The sequence below is a fragment of the Ranitomeya imitator genome, chromosome 1 (genome assembly GCF_032444005.1).
Source record: "Ranitomeya imitator isolate aRanImi1 chromosome 1, aRanImi1.pri, whole genome shotgun sequence".
Classification (NCBI taxonomy): Eukaryota; Metazoa; Chordata; class Amphibia; order Anura; family Dendrobatidae; genus Ranitomeya; species Ranitomeya imitator.
In genome coordinates this window covers 112,489,668-112,514,509 of record NC_091282.1, presented here as the reverse complement: position 1 = coordinate 112,514,509, position 24,842 = coordinate 112,489,668, and the positions used below count along the sequence as shown (strand labels likewise).

The 24,842-nt window shown below is 42.4% G+C and overlaps 1 protein-coding gene across 1 annotated transcript in view; it reads left to right on the top strand.

The window, feature by feature from the left end:
* The window catches only part of CMYA5 (cardiomyopathy associated 5), a 118,237-nt gene that overhangs the window by 75,045 nt on the left and 18,350 nt on the right, over positions 1–24,842 (top strand). Inside the window, exons 9-10 of the mRNA XM_069749807.1 lie at positions 1,731–1,877; positions 21,999–22,146. Of these exons, the coding sequence (XP_069605908.1) occupies positions 1,731–1,877; positions 21,999–22,146 (295 nt within the window). The remainder of the gene's footprint in view (positions 1–1,730; positions 1,878–21,998; positions 22,147–24,842) is intronic.

Sequence of the window (24,842 nt, the reverse complement as noted above, 5' to 3'; positions counted from 1 at the left end):
TTCACATTACTTTTCTTATCTATTGCATCATTCCTGTGTCCTCTTGTACAAAAATATGTGACTCTTCAGATTTTGTGTTATTCCATGCCTGATGAAGAGACCTGAGTAGTCTCGAAAGCTTGCAATTTCTTGTTATCTTCTCAGTTAGCAATTAAAAGGTATCAACCATTGAGGACTCTCAAATTTTAATATTTTACATATATATGTCAATTCTTTCTTCCATGATACATTAATATATTATTTGTGGGCTTGTCTGAGATTTTCTACTTGGTTAAACGCATAGCCTTCTTAATAACTTCACCATATAGTGGGTATTGGATATGCTATTCTTGGGATTTTTAAGTGTACCTACTATTTGTGCTTGATAATGTCTACTGTAGGTGTGTAATAGGGAGTCAAGGGATACTCAACGTTGAGTGGCGGCGCCATAGCACTACTTTAGGGTGTCAACCTTTGCTGTTAGGTAAGTAGTGTTTTTCGGGCTCATTAGTGGTTGATAGTCCTTTTCTGGTCCTGGCTACACCTAATATAGGCAAGGCTGGTTCCAGGTTTTCATGGGCCCTGGGTGAAAGACTCTCAGTGGGCCCCTTTAACACATACCACAAGTCGTGATGCACTAATACGGCAGAGAATTATAGGTATAGTACAATGCCAAAGAAAATTCTACAATAGCCCTGCTGTGTGTAGCACCGGCGATCAGATGCTCACAGCTTCTAGTCTCCCATGGAAACTATTGAAGCTAGTGTAAAGTGAAAAAAAAAATATTTTTTTAAAATAAAAAAAATATAAAAGATCAAATCACCCCCTATTCGCCCTATTCAAAATAAAACAATAAAAATAAAAAATACACATATTTGGTATTGCTGCTTTCAGAATCGCCCCATCTATCAATATATCAATATAAAAAAAGAATTAATCGGTAAACGGCGGTATGCGAAAAAAGATTAAAACTCCAGAATTACGTTTTTTTGGTCGCCACAACATTGCATTAAAACGCAATAATTAGTGAACAAAAAAGGTCGTATCTAGACTACACCAAAATGGTATCTTTAAAAACGTCAGATTAGCTTGCAAAAAATAAGCCCTCACCCTTGGAAAAAAATTACAATTTTTTTTTTTACATTTTGGGTTTATTTTTACCACTTAAATAAAAAAAGAACCTAGAAATGTTTGGTGTCTACAAACTCATAATGACCTGGAGAATCAGAATGGCAGGTCAATTGTAGCATTTAGTGAACATAGTAAAAAAAGAAAGCAATAAACAATTGTGGAATTGCACTTTTTTGCAATTTCACCACACTATGAATTTTTTTCCAGGTGTTCCAGTACACTATATGGCAAAACCAATGGTATCGTTCAAAAGTACAACTCGTCTTGCAAAAAAACAAGCCCTTGCATGGCCATAGTGAAGGAAAAATAAAAAAAGTTATGGCGATGGGAAGAAGGGGAGTGGAAAAGGGAAATACCCCTGGTCCTTAAGGGGTTAACAGAAATAAACGCTTGAAATAGATCACTCTGTTTGTAATGACTCTATATAATATGAGTATCGCGTTTAGCGTTGAAGAACTGAAATAAATTAACTTTTTGATGATATTCTAATTTAGTGAGAAGCACCTGTATGTATGTGTTTGCCTGAATCCTGTGAAACACAAACCATTGACTTGTGCTGTAATTCTGTATTAATAGCAGTGAGATTTATAGCGGTCTCTTCAATCATCTTATTGCTCTAGGTCTGCTGGAGGAATACAGGGTCACAGTGAAGGAAAGTTTCTGCATCCTGGAGGACCTGGAAGCAGATAAATGTTACAGCGTCTGGGTTATGGCTGTAAATTACACCGGCTGCAGCATGCCCAGCGACAAGTCAATATTCAGGACTGGTATGTGCAACACTTATCCTATTAGCTGGGAGACATTGCTCACAGGGATGCAATACCAATGTAAGCGTATGGACACCTGGGCAGGGCATGGGGAGCTTATGTGTGGCACAAGCTATTGCTGGCTGCTGAGTGAGTTATTATTCCATACTGACGGATTATATAATCTGTCAGTAAATTAGTTATACAGAGCAGTTTGCAAAACTCTTTTATCCTTCTTTTTCTGAGCTCTTCTCAGCAGATTCATGACCTCAGAAAACAACAAAGGAAAGCTGAACTTTGTGGTCATAAATTAGAGACAAAGAAACCATTAGGCCGGGGTCACACTAGAGAGAAATACGGAGGAGGGAGAGTCGCAAAAACAATGCATTGCACACGGACCAATGTTTCTCTATGGGGCAGCTCCCATCAGCCGTATATTTCTCGGCCGTATTTTACGGACTGAAAAAAATTGCAGCATGCTGCATTTGTCAGTGTATTGCGCAAAAAATCCACCAATGAAAGTCTATGGGGGCGAGAAAAACACGGATTACACATGGACCACGTGTGTGACTTTGGAGAAATATGCACCAGTGTTCTATAGAAAAGCCGGCAATTCAGCGCAGTGAACAGTAAAATCACACTGACAGGTTAGAATAGAATAGCTAAAATAAATGTCTACACATAGTATAGAGTATAGGTATATATATACAATATATATATATATATGTCAGTGGCACATATATATATATATATATAATCTTTATTTTTATATAGCGCTAACATATTCCGCAGCGCTTTACATTTTGCACACATTATCATCGCTGTCCCCGTTGGGACTCACAATCTAAATTCCCTATCAGTATGTCTTTGGAATGTTGGAGGAAACCGGAGTGCCCGGAGGAAACCCACGCAAACATGGAGAGAACATACAAACTCTTTGCAGATGTTGTCCTTGGTGGGGTTTGAACCCAAGACTCCAGCGCTGCAAGGCTGCTGTGCTAACCACTGAGCCACCGTGCCGCCCCATATATATATATATTTATATTTAATACAGTGCTAGATAGCAGAAAAGCCGGTAATTCAATTGCCGGCTTTTGCTATCTCCTTATCAAACCCGACAGGATATGAGACATGATTTACATACAGTAAACCATTTCATATCCCTTATATTTTTACATATTCCTCAATAATAATGTTAGTAGTTTGTGTGTGCAAAATTTTGGGGCTGTAGGTGTTAAAATAAAGGGTTAAATCACGGAAAAAACTGGCGTGGGCTCCCTCGCAATTTTCTCCGTCAGAGGGAAAACCAGTGACTGAGGGCAGATATTAATGGCCTAGAGAGGGACCATGGTTATTGGCACCCCTGGCTAAAAACATCTGCCCCCAGCCACCCCAGAAAAGACGCATCTGTAAGATGCACCTATTCCGGCACTTAGCCTCTCTCTTCCCACTCCCCTGTAGCGGTGGGATATGGGGTAATAAGGGTTTAATGTCACCTTGCTATTGTAAGGTGACATTAAGCCTGGTTAATAATGGACAGATGTCAATAAGACAACTATCCATGATTAATCCAATAGTAATATAGGGTTAAAGGGAACCTGTCACCCCCCTCAGGCGTTTGTAACTAAAAGAGCCACCTTGTGCAGCACAAATGCTGCATTCTGACAAGGTGGCTCTTTTAGTTATGATGCCTGCACACGCTAAAATAAACGTTTATAAAATGTGCCCCATCATACCCTGAAATGGTCCCGGGGCGGGTCTTTCCTTCCTAATCAGATGCAGCACAGCCGTCACTCCGGGCCTGTGCGCAATGGGCGCTGCCTCCTCTTGCTGCATTATCGTCCCCGGCGCCTGCGCTGTAAGTACAAAGGGCACGCAACTGCGCACGCCCGAAAAAAAAAGCTTAATGCACAGGCCCTGGGGACGATAATGCTGCAAGAAGAGGCGGCGCCCGGCGCGCACAGACCCGGAGTGATGGCTGTGCTGCGTCTGATTAGGAAGGAAAGACCCGACCCCGGGACCATTTCAGGGTATGTGGGGGCACATTTTATAAACGTTTATTTCAGCGTGTGCAGTCATCATAACTAAAAGAGCCACCTTGTCAGAATGCAGCATTTGTGCTGCAACAGGTGGCGCTTTTAGTTACAAACGCCTGAGGGGGGTGACAGGTTCCCTTTAAAAATACGCACACTGTATGAATAAAGTATTTTAATGAAATAAATAGACACATGGGGTTTTAATATCTTTATTGTACGCTCAATCCAACTGATGACCCTCGTCTTCTGAAAAAACAGGAAAATAAAAAAGCAACAATATCCCATACCTGTCCGCTGTACAGTCATGTCCTTTCTGTAAATCCATCTGAAGGGGTTAAATATATTTACAACCAGGAGCCTGCTGATGCAGCCGCTCCTGGCTGTAAAAGACTGGGGAATAAATGAAATGATGGTAATGTAGCTTCGGGGACTTGCAGTGCTGTCATCGAAGCTGAGCCCCATGGTGGCATAACATCATATGAACTGTAGCGTGGGAATTTTTCAGGATATTTTCTCACGCTACAGTTCATATGAGTTTATGCCGCCAGGGAGCGCAGCTTCTGTGACGGCACCACAAGTCTCCGAAGCTCCTCCCCTGCATTTCATTCATTCCCCAGTCTTTTACAGCCAGGAGCAGTCGCATTAGCAGCGCTTCTAGCTGTAACTGTATTTAACCCCTTCAGATGAATTTACATCATGGGACATGACTGTACGGCGGACAGGTATTTCTTATTTTCCTTTCTTTTACAGGAGAATGAGGGTCGTCAATTGGATTGAGCGTACAATAAAGATAATAAAACCCCATGTGTTTCTTTATTTCATCAAAATACTTTATTCATAATCTGTGTGTGTATTTTTAACCCTTTACTACTATTGGATTAATAATGGATAGGTGTCTTATTGACATCTCTCCATTATTAACGAGGCTCAATGTCACCTTACATTAGCAAGGTGGCATTAACCCCTTATTACCCCATATCCCACCGCTACTCGAGAGTGGGAAGAGAGAGGCTAAGTGCCACAATAGGCACATCTTACAGATGTGCCTTTTCTGAGGTGGCTGGGTGCAGATGTTTTTAGCCAGGGGCGCAATAACCATGGTCCCTCTCTAGGCTATTAATATCTGCCCTCAGTCACTGGCTTCCTCTCTCTGGCGGAGAAAATTGCGCGGGAGCCCACGCCAGTTATTTCCGTGAATTAACCCTTTATTTTAACACCTAGAGCTGCAAAATTTTGCACACACACACACTACTAACATTATTAGTGAGGGATATGTAAAAATATAATGGACGTGAAATGGTTTATTACTGTATGTAACCATGTCTCATATCCTGTCGGGTTGGGTAAGGAGATAGCAAAAGCCAACAATTGAATTACCGGCCTTTATGCTATCTAGCTCTGTATTAAATATAAATATATACATATATGTGTCTCACTGACATGTGTATATATATATATATATATATATATATATTGTGAGGCAGTGACCGGTGTCATATGCGAGGGTCGCTATGTGTCCCCCAGGATGTGCTTAGAAGCATATTAGATCCGCTGGAGTGCCCTGTGCTCACAGCAGGTTGCCTGTGAGACACAGGGAAGAATAAAAGTAAGTGTGAACTGGGTCAAGTTATTTGTCCCAGAATTTATTCAGGAAAACCTGGTATGGGCTTTTATTTTGAAACGGACTGCAGGATGGTAGTGGGGCCGGTCCGTTTCCTCCAGCCCAGATCTTATAGTGGCCCATGGCCATAGAATCTGGAGGATAGAAAAAAAAAAACCAGCAAGAGAGTTTGGGTGTGTCAGTCTGGTCTGGGAGTCAGACCTTGCAGGAGGCTTGTGCAAAGCTCCTTCCGTGTGGAGAAACATGGGCCAGGCAGAGCCTGAAAAGCCAGACACCCCAGCGTACACGGGGGTGTAACATGCTCACGGCAGCGGACTATGGACTGTTGTTATTTTTTTCCCGGCTGCATACTGAAGGACTTGTTTGCTTTCTTTTCCGGTTTGTGAGTATGCTGTGTAATAAACAAGACTTTGAACTTTATATGGGTCACTGCCTATTCACTGCACAGCAAGGACATCGCTACATCACAATATATATATAGATAGATAGATGGATAGATGAAAAAAGGAAAACAGCACAACAAAATGAAAGAAAGTGGACTTTATTGCCCAAACGGCGTGGCAACGTTTCGGATGTGATATCCTTTTTCAAGCCTTTGGCACAAAAACATAGAGACATCAAACTTGACACTGTAAGTTTATCGATCGATGTAAAAAATCAGACACCACTAGAACGCCATCTGTGTGTTGGACATTTTTCACGGAGTGTTTCATAGGAGAAGCTTCAGAAACCTCAAAATTGTTGTTTTTTTTTCATCTGAGAAAAACTGATGAAACTCTGACCAAACTCTGATTTTAAAAACTGACACTGATCAAAAACGCTGATGAAACTGTGATCAAAAACATTGATGACACTCGGACCAATTTTTGCGTATGAGAAAAATCACTGAGGTGTGAAGGAGCCCTTACTGTAAGTTATAGACTAGTAAAACTTCTCCATGACAACCCTATACTAACAGGAATTTATAGCACTCTGCTTTATGTCTTCATATGTTTTTTTTTAGTTCCTCTGGTTTTTGCACGGAACAGTTATCTAAATGTTTCTTAGGTAATCGTGCATTGGTTGAAGTTCTTCACTATTAGTTATTTCATGGCTCAAAAAGATTTGTCTAGAACATACCAGTGTCCTTGCGGTGATATCTGTCCCATGTCCCATCAAATCTTCATAACTTGACTGAAGGGTTCAGCTATATATAACTAGAACATACAAACAGCTTAAAGGGGTTGTCCACTACTTGGACATCTCCTTCTCATTCCCCCCGCTTGGCCCTGATATAAAAAATAGCCTATCCTCACCTCTGGTGCTGGCGCCATTCCCGCAGTGTTGGTGCTCGCTCTCCCAGGGGCATCCGTGTGGTTGTATGACACATGATGCCCGGTGCTCAATCAGCGCTGGCATCACTGTCCCCGCCTTTGGACAAGTTGAACATGAAGAGGAAGTCTGGGCTGCAGCTGATTTCTGACTTCCTCTTCATGTTCAATTTGTCCGAAGGCAGAGACAGTGGCGCCAGCGCTGATTGAGCGCTGGGGTCATGTGTCACAACAATCGCACATGAGCCATGGGGAGACCTAACACTGACACTTGAGGAACGGCGCCGGCAAGGGAGAAGAGTATAAGCTGTTTTATATTATCGGGGCCAAGCAAGGGGTATGACGAGGCGTTCTCCAAGTAGTGGACAACTTCTTTAAGGTGAACACACTGTGAGTAATTCAAGGCTGAGGGGCTCAAATAGCAATCAAGTGTGGGTGTTATGTGACCGTCGTGCTATTCCTAGTGAGGTGCTGAGTGAGAATATGTGGCAGACAGTGTACTTTGGCTTACAATCTACAATCATAGATTATACATCAGAATTCGACGGTACTACTCACTTTAACCCCTTCCCGACATATAACGTATTGATACTTCATATGTCGGGTTCCACGTCTTTGAAGCAACTCAAAAACAGAGCTTGCATCATTTCCGTAAGATGATGGCTAACAGCAGTGAGTGCAGCTGAACTCCATCCGCTGCTATTAACACTTTAAATGCTGGCATTTACAGCTAGCGGCTAGAGTGGCATGCTGTCCTAAGCACCCATAGGTCCCCCACAATATGAATGCAGGGTGCAAATGGTTGCCTTGGCCTTCATAGGAGATCGCGATTTTCAATATGTACTGCAATACTGTAATATTGTAGTATATCGTACAAGCGATCAGATGATCCCACTTTGAAGTCCCTTTAGAAGACTAACAAATAAAGTAAAAAAGTAGCTTCTAAAAATATAAAATCACATAACAAATTCTAAACACCCCCGTTACCAATTTAAAATAAAGAAATAAGTAAATTAAAAAAAAAAACATTTTGTATCTCCACATCCGAAAAAGTCCTGTCTATCAAAATGTAAAGTTAATTAACCTGACTGGTAAACGTAACGGAAAAACATTGAAGCACCAGAACTACAATTTTTTTGGCGGTCTCCAAAACACTGCAAAAAATGCATGAAGAAGCAATGAAAATTGTTGAATCTACCCCAAAATACATAAGTCTGCTCAGGGTTAAAAAAAAAACAAGCACATAGCTCTATCAACCAAAAAATTTAATTATTATGTATCTCGAAAAACATCAACACCATCAAAATGTTGTTTTTTTTTTTACAAATTTTTTTCACCACTTAAAAAAAAAAAATCACACAAGTTTGCTGTTGCCGTAATCATACTGACCCAGAGGCTCTTATTGCCAGGTCATTGTCACTGCACAATGAATGCTGTAAAAGCAAAACAATTGCAGAATTGCATTTTTTATTTTTTTTTGGGGGGGGGGGGGAAGGAAGGGGCTTTCTTACATGTCTTCTCGATTGTCCTTCATCTGGCCTTTCAGTCCAACATCTTATCACCCTACATTTGTGGCATAGTTCTGCATTTCTCCAGTTACACTTGATAATCACATTTAAGACAGCGCAGTCAGACATGAAGGATGTAACCGATGCCAGTTTCCTGTGTCGCTCTGTAAATGAAAACCAAGTCTTTAGTAGAAATATTGTGGACACAACCTATCTGGCCAATAATCGGCAGCAAGTGAAGATTTTCATATATACCCTGGGCACTAATGCAGATTCCAAGGATTAGGAAATAAATTTCTCATGTTTCAAGAAAGAAAGCTGCTAATATTGGTAAATTTAAGAGGAAAATCAGTGGTAAAAAAATGTCATTTGTAATACCAACAGATATCCCAGGTGGTACTGGGCATTCACCAGTGCGATGGGTTTCATTTAAAGGTTTTCATGTCTTATTTAGATAGGTTCTCTTTAAGCCTTATCAGTAACTTCCCCTCCAAGGCGAATGCATATGCCACCCTCCACTAGCTGGTTGACAATTAGCCCTGCTGTATGGAATCACGCATGACGCAGCAGTGCTAATTATCTGCCAATCAACAGGTGGAGAAAGGAGCGGAGCGGCCGAGGCAATGGAAGTTTATCATCACGTCCCAATGCACTTGCAGTCTCATATCGCTTCAAATTTCTTAATGAGGCAACAACCCTGATAGAATATTGATAAACATTTTTAACAGCTGCACAGTGCACACACACACGCACATGTATTTGGTTTTGGAACGAGGGCAGTTACTCACCTGTTCCCTTTCATCACTGCATACCTCATTACAAGAGGGAGACTGTCATGACTCTGTTGTCAGGTGTTAAAGGATAAGTGGCTCGTTCCTTGTCCCTAACGTTAGGGACACATAAATGAGGAAAACATTGAGGAGTGGAGGATAGCGTTAAATCAAAGTAGATGAAGAAGGGGAATTATCACACACTCAAAACATAGCAACAATCACAGATAAATCCACCAAATGCCTACTCTAACAACCACCACCAACAACAACCTCCAGCCATGCAACATGAGCTAACTTTGATAATTAGTGCTAGCCAGGGCCTAGTTTATATAGGAGATGGGAGTGGCTAACAGTGCACAGCTGAGAGCCTTAATGCACCAGCAGCTCTCAACTGAGCAGATTAACCCTTGCACTGCTAAACAAATTTACACCATTTAATATGAAGGTGAAGTGAAGGTGAAGTGCTTCTAATCAGTGCAGGAGTAGGAGAAATCAGACGTTGCGTGTTGTGAATTCTGTTGTCGGGCTCCCTCCTGTGGTCATGAATGGTACTTCGGCTGGTTCTGTCCATGGACTTCCTCTGGTGGGTGTTTCTGAGTTTCCTTCCACAGGTGACGAGGTTAATTCGTTAGCTGGCTGCTCTATTTAACTCCACTTAGATCTTTGCTCCATGCCACCTGTCAATGTTCCAGTATTGGTCTAGTTCACTCCTGGATCGTTCTGGTGACCTGTCTTCCCAGCAGAAGCTAAGTTCCTGCTTGTCTTTCTTTGGTTTGCTATTTTTCTGTCCAGCTTGCTATTTTTATTGTTGTCTTGCTTGCTGGAAGCTCTGGGACGCAGAGGGAGCGCCTCCGCACCGTGAGTTGGTGCGGAGGGTCTTTTTGCGCCCTCTGCGTGGTCTTTTTGTAGGTTTTTGTGCTGACCGCAAAGCAACCTTTCCTATCCTCAGTCTGTTCAGTAAGTCGGGCCTCACTTTGCTAAATCTATTTCATCTCTGTGTTTGTATTTTCATCTTTACTCACAGTCATTATATGTGGGGGGCTGCCTTTTCCTCTGGGGAATTTCTCTGAGGCAAGGTAGGCTTTATTTTTCTATCTTCAGGGCTAGCTAGTTCCTTAGGCTGTGCCGAGTTGCATAGGGAGCGTTAGGAGCAGTCCACGGCTATTTCTAGTGTGTGTGATAGGATTAGGGATTGCGGTCATCAGAGTTCCCACGTCCCAGAGCTCGTCCTTTATTTTCAGTAACTATCAGGTCATTCCGTGTGCTCTTAACCACCAGGTCCATTATTGTCCTGACCACCAGGTCATAACAGTACAGGTGGCCCAAAGTACTAATGCATCTCAATAGAGGGATAAGAGAAGTTCTGAGACCATTTTTTTTTCTTTGCAGTGTGTTTTGTCTCTTTTCCCCTTTACCTCTGGGTGGTTCAGGACACAGGTGTAAACATGGACATTCAAGGTCTGTCCTCTTGGATGGATAATCTCACTACAAGGATACAAAACATTCAAGATTTTGTGGTTCAGAATCCGATGTCAGAGCCTAGGATTCCAATTCCTGATTTGTTTTTTGGTGATAGATCCAAGTTCTTGAATTTCAAAAATAATTGTAAATTGTTTCTTGCCTTGAAACCTCGCTCCTCAGGTGACCCTGTTCAACAAGTAAAGATCATTATTTCTTTGTTACGTGGTGACCCTCAAGACTGGGCATTTTCCCTTGCGCCAGGAGATCCGGCATTGCGTGATGTTGATGCGTTTTTCCTGGCGCTTGGATTGCTTTATGACGAACCTAATTCAGTGGATCAGGCAGAGAAAATCTTGCTGGCTCTGTGTCAGGGTCAGGATGAAGCGGAGATATATTGTCAGAAGTTTAGAAAGTGGTCTGTGCTCACTCAGTGGAATGAATGTGCCCTGGCAGCAATCTTCAGAAAGGGTCTCTCTGAAGCCCTTAAGGATGTCATGGTGGGATTTCCCATGCCTGCTGGTCTGAATGAGTCTGTCTTTGGCCATTCAGATCGATCGACGCTTGCGTGAGCGTAAAGCTGTGCACCATTTGGCGGTACTATCTGAGCATGGGCCTGAGCCTATGCAATGTGATAGGACTTTGACCAGAGCTGAACGGCAAGAACACAGACGTCGGAATGGGCTATGTTTTTACTGTGGTGATTCCACTCATGCTATCTCCGATTGTCCTAAGCGCACTAAGCGGTTCGCTAGGTCTGCCACCATTGGCATGGGACAGTCTAAATTTCTATTGTCCGTTACTCTGATTTGCTCTTTGTCATCCTATTTTGTTATGGCATTTGTGGACTCAGGCGCTGCCCTGAATTTGATGGACTTGGAGTATGATAGGCGCTGTGGTTTTTTCTTGGAGCCCTTGCAGTATCCTATTCCATTGAGAGGAATTGATGCTACGCCTTTGGCCAAGAATAAGCCTCAGTACTGGACCCAATTGACCATGTCCATGGCTCCTGCACATCAGGAGGATATCCGCTTTCTGGTGTTACATAATCTGCATGATGTGGTCGTTTTGGGGTTGCCATGGCTACAGGTTCATAATCCAGTATTGGACTGGAAATCTATGTCTGTGTCCAGCTGGGGTTGCCAGGGGGTACATGGTGATGTTCCATTTTTGTCTATTTCGTCTTCCACTCCTTCTGAAGTTCCAGAGTTTTAGTCGGATTATCGGGATGTATTTGATGAGCCCAAAGCCAGTGCCCTACCTCCTCATATGGATTGCGATTGTGCAATTAATTTGATTCCTGGTAGTAAGTTTCCTAAGGGCCGATTGTTCAATTTATCTGTGCCAGAACACGCCGCTATGTGGAGTTATATAAAGGAATCCTTGGAGAAAGGCCATATTCGCCCGTCGTCATCACCGTTAGGAGCAGGGTTCTTTTTTGTGGCCAAGAAGGATGGTTCTTTGAGACCTTGTATTGATTACCGCCTTCTTAATAAAATTACAGTCAAATTTCAGTATCCTTTGCCGTTGCTGTCTGATTTGTTTGCTCGTATGAAAGAGGCTAGTTGGTTCACCAAGATAGATCTTCGAGGGGCGTATAATCTTGTGCGTATTAAACAGGGCGATGAATGGAAAACAGCATTTAATACGCCCGAGGGCCATTTTGAGTACCTGGTTATGCCATTCGGGCTTTCCAATGCTCCATCAGTATTTCAGTCCTTTATGCATGACATCTTCCGAGAGTACCTGGATAAATTCCTGATTGTGTATTTGGATGATATTTTGGTCTTTTCGGATGATTGGGAGTCTCATGTGAAGCAGGTCAGAATGGTGTTCCAGGTCCTTCGTGCGAATTCCTTGTTTGTGAAGGGGTCAAAGTGTCTCTTTGGAGTTCAGAAGGTTTCATTTTTGGGGTTCATTTTTTCCCCTTCTACTATCGAGATGGACCCTGTTAAAGTCCAGGCCATTTACGATTGGACTCAGCCGACATCTGTGAAGAGCCTGCAAAAGTTCCTGGGCTTTGCTAATTTTTATCGGCGCTTCATCGGTAATTTTTCTAGTGTTGCTAAACCGTTGACTGATTTGACCAAGAAGGGTGCTGATGTGGTCAATTGGTCTTCTGCAGCTGTAGAGGCTTTTCAGGAGTTGAAGCGTCGTTTTTCTTCTGCCCCTGTGTTGTGCCAGCCAGATGTTTCGCTCCCGTTTCAGGTTGAGGTTGATGCTTCTGAGATTGGAGCAGGGGCTGTTTTGTCGCAAAGAAGTTCTGATGGCTCGGTGATGAAGCCATGTGCTTTCTTTTCTAGAAAGTTTTCGCCTGCTGAGCGTAATTATGATGTTGGTAATCGAGAGTTGTTGGCCATGAAGTGGGCATTCGAGGAGTGGCGTCATTGGCTTGAAGGAGCCAAGCATCGCGTGGTGGTCTTGACAGATCACAAGAATTTGACTTATCTTGAGTCTGCCAAACGTTTGAATCCGAGACAGGCTCGATGGTCGTTATTTTTCTCCCGTTTTGATTTTGTGGTTTCGTACCTTCCGGGCTCTAAGAATGTGAAGGCCGGGTGTTCCTGAGCCGGCGGGTATTCTCAAAGAGGGGGTAATTTTGTCTGCCATCTCCCCTGATTTGCGGCGGGTGCTGCAAAAATTTCAGGCTGATAGACCTGACCGTTGCCCAGTGGAGAAACTGTTTGTCCCTGATAGATGGACTAGTAGAGTTATCTCTGAGATTCATTGTTCAGTGTTGGCTGGGCATCCTGGAATCTTTGGTACCAGAGATTTGGTGGGTAGATCCTTTTGGTGGCCGTCTTTGTCACGGGATGTGCGTTCTTTTGTGCAGTCCTGTGGGACTTGTGCTCGGGCTAAGCCCTGCTGTTCTCGTGCCAGTGGGTTGCTTTTGCCCTTGCCGATCCTGAGGAGGCCCTGGACGCATATTTCTATGGATTTTATTGCGGATCTCCCCGTCTCTCAAAAGATGTCGGTCATTTGGGTGGTTTGTGATCGCTTTTCTAAGATGGTCCATTTGGTACCTTTGTCTAAATTGCCTTCCTCCTCTGATTTGGTGCCATTATTTTTCCAGCATGTGGTTCGTTTACATGGTATCCCGGAGAACATCGTTTCTGACAGAGGTTCCCAGTTTGTTTCGAGGTTTTGGCGATCCTTTTGTGCTAGGATGGGCATTGATTTGTCTTTTTCCTCGGCTTTCCATCCTCAGACAAATGGCCAAACCGAACGAACTAATCAAACATTGGAAACATATCTGAGATGCTTTGTTTCTGCTGATCAGGATGATTGGGTGTCCTTTTTGCCTTTGGCTGAGTTCGCCCTTAATAATCGGGCCAGCTCGGCTACTTTGGTTTCGCCGTTTTTCTGCAATTCTGGTTTCCATCCTCGTTTCTCTTCAGGGCAGGTTGAGTCTTCGGACTGTCCTGGTGTAGATACTGTGGTGGATAGGTTGCAGCAGATTTGGACTCATGTGGTGGACAATTTGACATTGTCCCAGGAGAAGGCTCAATGTTTCGCTAACCGCCGGCGCTGTGTGGGTCCCCGACTTCGTGTTGGGGATTTGGTTTGGTTGTCGTCTCGTTATGTTCCTATGAAAGTTTCCTCTCCTAAGTTTAAGCCTCGTTTCATCGGTCCGTATAAGATTTCTGAAGTTATCAATCCTGTGTCATTTCGTTTGGCCCTTCCTGCTTCTTTTGCCATCCATAATGTGTTCCATAGGTCGTTATTGCGGAGATACGTGGCGCCTGTGGTTCCATCCGTTGATCCTCCTGCCCCGGTGTTGGTTGTTGGAGTTGGAGTATGTGGTGGAGAAGATTTTGGATTCTCGTATTTCGAGACGGAAACTCCAGTACCTGGTCAAGTGGAAGGGTTATGGTCAGGAAGATAATTCCTGGGTTTTTGCCTCTGATGTTCATGCTGCCGATCTGGTTCGTGCCTTTCATTTGGCTCATCCTGGTCGGCTTGGGGGCTCTGGTGAGGGTTCGGTGACCCCTCCTCAAGGGGGGGGGTACTATTGTGAATTCTGTTGTCGGGCTCCCTCCTGTGGTTATGAATGGTACTTCGGCTGGTTCTGTCCATGGACTTCCTCTGGTGGGTGTTTCTGAGTTTCCTTCCACAGGTGACGAGGTTAATTCGTTAGCTGGCTGCTCTATTTAACTCCACTTAGATCTTTGCTCCATGCCACCTGTCAATGTTCCAGTATTGGTCTAGTTCACTCCTGGATCGTTCGGGTGACCTGTCTTCCCAGCAGAAGCTAAGTTCCTGCTTGTCTTTCTTTGGTTTGCTATTTTTCTGTCCAGCTTGCTATTTTTATTGTTGTCTTGCTTGCTGGAAGCTCTGGGACGCAGAGGGAGCGCCTCCGCACCGTGAGTCGGTGCGGAGGGTCTTTTTGCGCCCTCTGCGTGGTCTTTTTGTAGGTTTTTGTGCTGACCGCAAAGCAACCTTTCCTATCCTCAGTCTGTTCAGTAAGTCGGGCCTCACTTTGCTAAATCTATTTCATCTGTGTTTGTATTTTCATCTTTACTCACAGTCATTATATGTGGGGGGCTGCCTTTTCCTTTGGGGAATTTCTCTGAGGCAAGGTAGGCTTTATTTTTCTATCTTCAGGGCTAGCTAGTTCCTTAGGCTGTGCCGAGTTGCATAGGGAGCATTAGGAGCAATCCACGGCTATTTCTAGTGTGTGTGATAGGATTAGGGATTGCGGTCAGCAGAGTTCCCACGTGCCAGAGCTCGTCCTTTATTTTCAGTAACTATCAGGTCATTCCGTGTGCTCTTAACCACCAGGTCCATTATTGTCCTGACCACTAGGTCATAACAGTTGCGGTCTTCTGGCTCCTCTCTGTTTTGGTAAACCCGTGACAGAGACCTAATACACTGTAACAAATAGTGCACATGTGTCAGTTATACATGTCAGTTATACACATATTAAGAATAGAGTTGAGCGAATATGTTTGGTTCCCTCTTATTCGGCAAGCTATAGCGCTTGCTGAATAAGCTGCAGAGGGAACCCGGCTTCCTGATTGGCTGATCAGCTCCGCAGCTGCATGTGTCGTGGCTGTGTCACAGTCATATCACATGCATGGGCAGCCTGTTTGTTGGGCTCTCCATGCATATGCTGTGTCTGTGACACAGCCACAACACATGCAGCTGAGGCGCCGATCAGCTGATCGCGATCCAGGAAGCCAGGTTCCCTCTGCAGCTTATTCGGTAAGCGCTATAGCTTGCTGAATAAGAGGGAATCAAACATATTCGCTTAACTCTAAATTAAGATAGATTTTTTTTGGCCACTGGATAGTAGTTGAACCATTTGGACCATTCCACCACATAACACAGCATGCTTTGGTCTAGCAAAAACAACCCCATTTAGCCTTGATAGTTGATTTTCGATTGTTACCATGACCAAAGACCAAAAATGATACTAACTGAAGTGTAATAGCAAGAATTACAAAAATAACAACTCTAAACATAATTTTTTCAGAGGGCTACCATACTTTATTTCAGTGTCAGACCTGTCACAAGACATACATCTGTGGCACCTGATGGACTCTATTGACTGTAATAGTAGGGTCTACTTGGTTTTCATAATAGTGTTTGCCATTTTTTTACTGGCATTCTGTTCATACCTGCAAGCGTGCCTCCAAAAGCAACAATGCACCAAACCTTATCACACAGTTAATGAGCTTTATATACAGCTACTTTACCAGGGCAGTATAGGACAATTTTTCTTTTTTTTAACCCATAAGCCTCCATACACATCAGATAGGTAACAGCACCTCTCTCCCATACACGCGCTTGGTCTGATGGCTTATTTCTAATGAACCAAAGAATTGGCAGTTTGAAATTGGCCAGATCCTTATCTCCCCCAACATCAGCTGTCAGGAAGAGGTAGGGCCCCTTACACATTAGACTGTTAGCCAAACCCATCAATATTGGTTGGTTCCATCAACATTAGTTTAATGTGTATGGAGGCTTTAAAGGGGTTACTTAGGACAAGTTATTTTTACTAATTACTTGCCTGTTGTTGCAGCAGTTACCGCTGACATCACATCAAGAGATCGGCGACTTCTCCTTTGCCCTGATATGTTGATGAGGCATGACTGCTGATGTCATGCTGATTGACGGCTTGCTCCCCATAACTGCCGGCGGTCTTCTGACTGTCAAGCAGTTACGGCCGGTCAACAGGGCAGCCTGGAATAAAAAAGTATGCTCTGCTGACATGGAGTAGCTGAATTGCTGGCAGGAGTGGTTGCTCACTGCTCTAAGCCGGTGCCTAGTAGTATAGGCTGGTAGTTGCCTCTGTTAACAAATATCTGCCTGTTAGTTTTTAGGTCCATAGCAAAACAAATTAAGTAATCCTGTACAACTCAATCACAGTTTAGCATGGTCAAATCAATATACAGTTCTGTAAAAAAGTGTTTGCCCCCTTCCTGATTTCATATTCTTTTGCATGTTTGTCACACTTAAATGTTTCAGATCACCAAACAAATTTAAATATTAGCCTAAGATAACATAAGTAAACACAAAATGCAGTTTTTAAATGAAGGGAAAAAGAAATCCAAACCTACAAGTCCCTGTGTAAAAAAGTGGTTGCTCCCTAGCCCTAATAAGTGGTTGGATGGCCCTTAGCAGCAGCAACTGCAATCAACCATTTGCAATAACTGGCAATGAGTCTTTTACAACACTCTGGAGGACTCATAGTAACATAGTAACATAGTAACATAGTTAGTAAGGCCGAAAAAAGACATTTGTCCATCCAGTTCAGCCTATATTCCATCATAATAAATCCCCAGATCTACGTCCTTCTACAGAACCTAATAATTGTATGATACAATATTGTTCTGCTCCAGGAAGACATCCAGGCCTCTCTTGAACCCCTCGACTGAGTTCGCCATCACCACCTCCTCAGGCAAGCAATTCCAGATTCTCACTGCCCTAACAGTAAAGAATCCTCTTCTATGTTGGTGGAAAAACCTTTTCTCCTCCAGACGCAAAGAATGCCCCCTTGTGCCCGTCACCTTCCTTGGTATAAACAGATCCTCAGCGAGATATTTGTATTGTCCCCTTATATACTTATACATGGTTATTAGATCGCCCCTCAGTCGTCTTTTTTCTAGACTAAATAATCCTAATTTCGCTAATCTATCTGGGTATTGTAGTTCTCCCATCCCCTTTATTAATTTTGTTGCCCTCCTTTGTACTCTCTCTAGTTCCATTATATCCTTCCTGAGCACCGGTGCCCAAAACTGGACACAGTACTTTGCAGAATTGTTGTAATTCAGCCACATTGGAGGGTTTTCGAGAATGAACCGCCTTTTTCAGGTCACATCACGGCATCTCAATCAGATGCAGGTCAGGACTTTAACTAGGCCACTCCAAAGTCTTAATTTTGTTTTGATGTTTAACTTTTGGTCTACTTCACTCATGGACGTTATTGTGTCTCAGGGCTCTATAGATCACTGAACTTAAACACTTGGAACTCGCCACCTCTCGTGGCAGCCTGTTCCACTCATTGATCACTCTAACAATTTGAACTTAGCTTCCGAAATATGTGATAAGCCACAGTTAATTTATGTTTGAAGGGGGTTGGGGGGTTTCAATCACTTTTTCACACAGGGCCCTGTAGGTTTGTATTTCTTTATCCCTTAATAATAAAAGACCTTCATTTAAGAACTGCATTTTGTGTTTACTTGTTTTATCTTTGTCTAATATTTAAATTTGTTTGGTGATCTGAAACATGTAAGTGTGACAAACATGTAAAAAAAATAGGAAATCAGGAAGAGGGCAAACACTTTTTCACACAACTGTATTTCTGTATGGGACCCCTTTGCCTGTCTAGACATAACTTTACATCCTGAGGGTTGTTTGTTTTGTTGCCCTGAGACATAATCCCGCTCTGTGATATTCTGACTTTAACACAATTGTATCATGAGGACAACTCATGTGTGGAAACCCCCATTAACTCATTGCCAACATCTATTCCATGATAAAAGAAATGTCTGCATAACTTCCCCTACAACGGCTCTGTACAAGATTCCATAAAACGTCATACTTTATAACTTTATTCGGTGTTATATAGCCACACATATGAGGCAAATGCCCTTTGTTGTTTACTCACTCAACACATCAGATACTGTTGTTTATCAGATACTGTAGTTGTAGTGTCAGAGCTTAGCACATTCATTTGGCAAATGATGGACATTCCCAGAGTGATCTACATTGACATGTAGTAGAGTACAAGACACAGACTTGGTATTTGCCTTCTTTTCTTATTTTTTGTGGCGCCTTGATGATTTTTGTAACTAGGTGTTTTAATAATAATTTATTAACATTTCTCAATATGATATTTGTGAAACATCCAATTTGTAGTTAATCCAGGTAGCCTACCAGGTTACATTTTGTATGTTCTCACAATGTTTTCTGAAATCTTAGAAGGTATGCTCACATTCACATTCATTTCTTTATTTCTTTATTTCTCTAGTGCATTTAAATGAATTAACTTTGCAAAGATTTTTCACTTATAATGTCCTGTGGCTTTGTGTATACAGCCCCAATGGAGAAGTATGTGGCTCTATGGTTACAGACTGCTAACCAACTCTATGTAGTCTGTCCTGCAGTCGTATTTCCTTCCATCTGCCCTTCTTCTAATGTACACCGCATTCCAAATTATGTCAATGGATTTAAGTGTCATAAAGATGTTATTTTTTTTGTTTTTCAAATAAACTCATGGATGTTATTATGTCTCAGGGCTCTATAGATCACAGAATCAAACACTTATGAAAATTATCCTAACAGTTGATTATTTCAGCATTAAACTGACTCATTTGGATCAATCATTTAGGAAAATCAGTGAAAAATAGCATTTGCATAATAATTTGGAATGCGCTGTACATTTAGTAGTTTTTTAATGAAAGCTTTTAAAGGATCAGTGCCTTTCAAGAACCCGTGATTCCAGTCAATGCCAGCATACAATCTAAAGGTACCTTCACACTGAACAACTTAACAACGATATCGCTAGCGATCCGTGACGTTGCAGCGTCCTGGATAGCGATATCGTTGTGTTTGACACGCAGCAGCGATCTGGATCCTGCTGTGACATCGTTGGTCAGAGCAGAAAGACCAGAACTTTATTTCGTTGCTGGATCTCCCGCAGACATCGCTGAATCGGCGTGTGTGACGCTGATCCAGCGATGTCTTCACTGGTAACCAGGGTAAACATCGGGTTACTAAGCGCAGGGCCGCGCTTAGTAACCCAATGTTTACCCTGGTTACCAGTGTAAATGTAAAAAAAAAAAAAAAAAAACACTACATAACTACATACTTACATTCCGGTGTCTGTCACGTCCCCCGGCATTCTGCTTCCCTGCACTGTGTCAGCGCCGGCTGGCCGTAAAGCAGAGCACAGCGGTGACGTCACCGCTCTGCTTTACTGCTGGCGCTTACACAGTGCAGGGAAGCAGAACGCCGGGGGACGCGACAGACACCGGAATGTAAGTATGTAGTGTTTTTTTTTTTTTTACATTTACACTGGTAACCAGGGTAAACATCGGGTTACTAAGCGCGGCCCTGCGCTTAGTAACCCGATGTTTACCCTGGTTACCCAGGGACTTCGGCATCGTTGGTCGCTGGAGAGCTGTCTGTGTGATCGGCATCGTTGTCTAGATCGCTGCAGCGTCGCTAAATGTGACGGTACCTTAAGTGTCACATGGTCAGTATTACACACCTTTTCTGAAAGGCCACAGAGGCTGCAACACCATTATCCAAGAGGCACCACTAAGAAAACACCACCATGAAGACCAAGGAGATCTCCAAATCAGTCAGGGGCAAAGTTGTTGAGAAGTACAAGTCAAGGTTGGGTTATAAAAAAAATTATAATCTCTGATGATTCCCCAGAGCACCATCAAATCCATTATCATCACATAGAAAGAACATGGGACCACAACAAACCTACCAAGAGAGGACCTCCCACCAAAACTCCCAGCCCGGCAAGGAGGTTATTAATCAGAGAGGCAGCACAGGGACCTAAGGTAACCCTGAAGGAGCTGCAGAGTTCCCAAGCTGAGACTGGAGTATCTGTCCGTTCAAACACAATAAGCCGTACACTCCATAGAGGTGGCCATTATGGAAGAGTTGGCAGAAAAAAGCCTTTACTTACGCATAAAAATTGTAAGACTTGTTTTGAGTTTGCCACAATACATGTGGAAGACTCCTCAAATGTATGGAGGAAGGTGCTGTGGTCAGATTAGATCAAAATTGAACTTTTTTTGCCACCATTATAAATGCTATGTCTGGCGTCAAACCAAAACAGCTTATCGCCCCAAGAACACCATCCCCACAGTGAAACACAGTGGTGGCAGCATCATGCAGAGGGGATGTTTTTTTGGCAGAAGGGACAGGTAAAATGGTCCGAGTCGAGGGTTAGATGGATGGTGCAACTACAGGGATACTCTTGAGCAAAACCTGTTTCAGTCTGTCAGTGATTTTAGCCTGGAACTGAGGTTTACCTTCCAACAAGATAATGACCCAAAGCATACTGCAAAAGAAAACACTCAAAGCGTATATCAGTAAGTGTATAAATGTTTTGGAGTGGCCTAGTCCAAGCCCAGACCTTAATCCAAGTGAGAATCTGTGGTCAGACTTGGAGATTGCTGTTCAACAGAGGAAACCATCCAACTTGAAGGGACTGGAGCAGTTTTTGCTTTGAGGAATGGGCAAAAATCCCAGTGGCAAGATGTGAAAAGCTCAAAGAGACTTATCCAAAGCGACTTACTTATTTTTTTCCTATTTGTTGTTTGCTTCACAATAAAAAGAAAACCAAATGTTCACAGTTGTAGGCTTGTTCTTTACATGACCTGATACAAACCCTCAAAAAAAATCCTGTGAAATTCCAGGTTGTGAGGTAGCAAAACACGCAAAATGCCACGAGAGTGAATACTTTCGCAAGCCACTGTACAGTAGTTGCCAGTCTGTGTTGCTTCTGCTTCTTTTACAGTTACGACTTAGCTTGTTTTCCTTATCTTGTTTTTTTGCTGCCTGCCCTGATCCATGCTTCCAACACTATCCCCCAAAAAATGCATACGTATGACTAAACTGTCCATGAAATAGATGCCTGTGAGGGATAATCTATTATATTTTTCCATATTTTTTTTCTGTGGTATACTTCAGAAGACTGGTCAGGCTTTTGCCTATACACCCCAACCGGCTCTTAAAAGTATATTTTCTCTGAAATTATGCAGCATTTGTGGAAAAAAGAAAAAGGAAATTGCACCTGGCCCATTATCTGGGCAACATGAACCTAATGAACGGTTCCCTGTAACCATAACTGTTACAATAGAGAATGAATTGGAAATGGAAATAATAATTGACTGCTACTATAGTGAATATATAATTCTCATTATGGGCATGTTGATATTATTTGTTTCCTATGTATTTCTTGTCCAGCTCCTTCTACCCCAGTGATTAAAGCAGAGGAGTGTACTGTCTGCTGGGACACGGCGGTGATCAGGTGGAGCACATCACATCATGAATCCACAGAGTCGTTCACACTGGAATGGTGCAAACAGTACTCCTCAGAGGGAGAGGGGCTCAGGTACGCTATCATAGTACATCTACTATAGGGGGATATTAGGTCTGGTGTTAGTTGTACCTTTTAACCCTGAAGCCACAATGAACTTTTGTTGAGTTTATGATTTTGTAGTTTTTCTTACATGCTTTTAAATCTCGTTTTTTACCCTGCATTTTTTCGTCTCTTTTTGGAATGTCATGTTTTAAATAAAGCTGCTTTGTTTGTGATACTTCATGCTTTTTGACTTTGAGAAAACTTTATTGATACTGTCATGTGCAAATTACATCCACTTTTTATGCGTTTATGCTGCAGAAACGTACTAAAACTGCTTGTGCGTTTTTTACCTGCGTATTTCCCGCATATTATGCATGTCTATGGGCAAAATCCACACGTTACACTCAGCATACCTGCAAGAGAAATTGACATGTTGCAGGTTTGGAACATGCACTGCAGGTCAGTTTACGCTAAGTTTAAAAAAAAAAAAAAGCACAGTGGGCAGATTTAAATCCTACAGTGAAAACTCATTGTGAGCACACAGCCTATAAGTAAGTCTACAAAAACTGAACTAAATCATGTATTCTTTATTGGCAATTTAGGCTTTGTACTTAGGGGCTTTGCGGACGGCTGCGTACTTCCTCCCTGAAGCTCCGTCTACTTCCGCACTTCTTCAGTTTAGGTCCGCCTACTTCTGCATGCGTGCTGCATACCTATCTTTAACATTGGTTATGCAGGACATGCGGATGTGTTGTTTCGACGTGCGCCGATTGCACAGGGACACAACAAGTCAAAACAACGCATCCAAATACATCCGCATGTCCTGCGTACCCAATGTTAAAGATAGGTACGCAGGATGCATGCAGAAGTAGGCGCACCTGAACGGAAGAAGTGCGGAAGTGTGCGGAGCTTCAGAGAGGAAGCCCCGGTACGCAAGTGTGAACGTAGCCTAAGCCAAAATCAGGAGTGGGTGAAAAAAGCAGACGTGGTGACGTGCTTCTATTAGGCCTCCTTCACACAGATCAGGAGTGGAACAATCAGAGGAAAAATGTAATAGAAACACGTCACCACTTCTGTATTTATCACCCACTCCTGGTTTTGGCTTACAAATACTGATATAAAACAATGACAAAATGCTAAACGTGTAAGCGTGGCCATAGGCAAAGCTCCCAACTGTCCTGGGTTCAGGGGGATTGTCCCGATTTGAGGGCTCAGTCCCACCACATCAAGGCTTTTAATATTCACCTCTCTCCGACATCATCGACGTCGCTCTGTAGCTCCTCCTCCAGGTGTGAGGCCACATATCTCTGCTCACTGCATAAATTAAATTATACTATTCTTTTCTTGTGACCTACTCTCCCCAAGACTTGAGCTCATGCTCGCAGGCAGCATCTCTGTCAATGAGCCAAAGCCCACAATGATGTAGATAGGAGAATTTGGTAATCTTGAGCTGTATTGCAGTCAGTGAACCCAGAAGCAAATTACGGTATACTATTAAACATAGAGAAACATTGCATATAACAGTGTATTTCTATGTATTTGCATTCTACAGTTGAAGAAAAAGTTAGTTTTTTTGTTCCTATAAAACTACTAAAAATAATGAAAATCAATTGCAAAAAAGTCATTTTTCTCTTTTGTGTTTGTGAGTCTCCCCATCATTTGAACTGACAACCTCTATAATTGCAAGTAGGAGGTAAAGCTATAGAGCCACAGGGTCTGATGATGTCTCTAGGAGAATTTTGTATACTCGATCTGAATTGCAGCCACTAACCTAACAGGCAGATTATACTGAGACATGGAGATATATTGTATATAACAGTGTATTTTTATAACTCTGTATTCTAGAAGGAGAATAAAATACCTTTTTTACTTATAAAATTACTACAAAATAATAAAAAATCACTTACAATAATGTAATTTTTTAATGTCCTTTATTAAAAAATAATAAGAATCACAAATCAGCAAAACACATGGACATATTTGATGTCCCTGTAATTGTAATGACCTACACAACGCAGTCATCAGATTATTTATGGGGAGTTTCAATTATGCGATGAAAAATGCAACAGCATTTTTCTTTACATGTGTTTTTTTCAGGCTCAACATAGAATCCCATAGATAAAAATACACCAAAACTGTAGAGTTCAGCAGCGTCTTTCGATGCACCAAGGGTGGAGATTTCATGGAATCACATCCACTTTTCTTGGACTATTATGCCATGTTCACATGTAGCATAAATGCTGCATATTTTCTGATGCTTTTTTGGGACAGAAATTCTACTGTGTTTAACTGTTCAGGCAAAAGTGGATGTGATTTCATAAAAACTTCGCCCCCTGTGCGTCTGATGACACTGCTGAACTGTGCAGTTTTGGTGCTTTTTTTTCTGCAATCTTCAATATGGAGCCTTAAATTCGCATTTAAAAAACTGAAATAACTTTTTAAAGTGAAAAATTAAAAAAACACATTCAAATCTGTGCTTCACATCTGCACAATAAACACATCGAATGAGGAGGAAAAGGCATAAAAAATGCAGCAAAAATGCAATAACCATAGACGATTGTTATTGTGTAGTTTGGTGCGCACACCTTCAGAAAACAAAAACACAGTACTTCTGCAACATATGAACACGGCCTTACAGAGACCAAAAAGCCAGATGTCATATAGTGAAGCTACATAAAGATGAGAAAGTTCTGGAGGCTTTGACTGTGAATGAATGAACAAAAAAT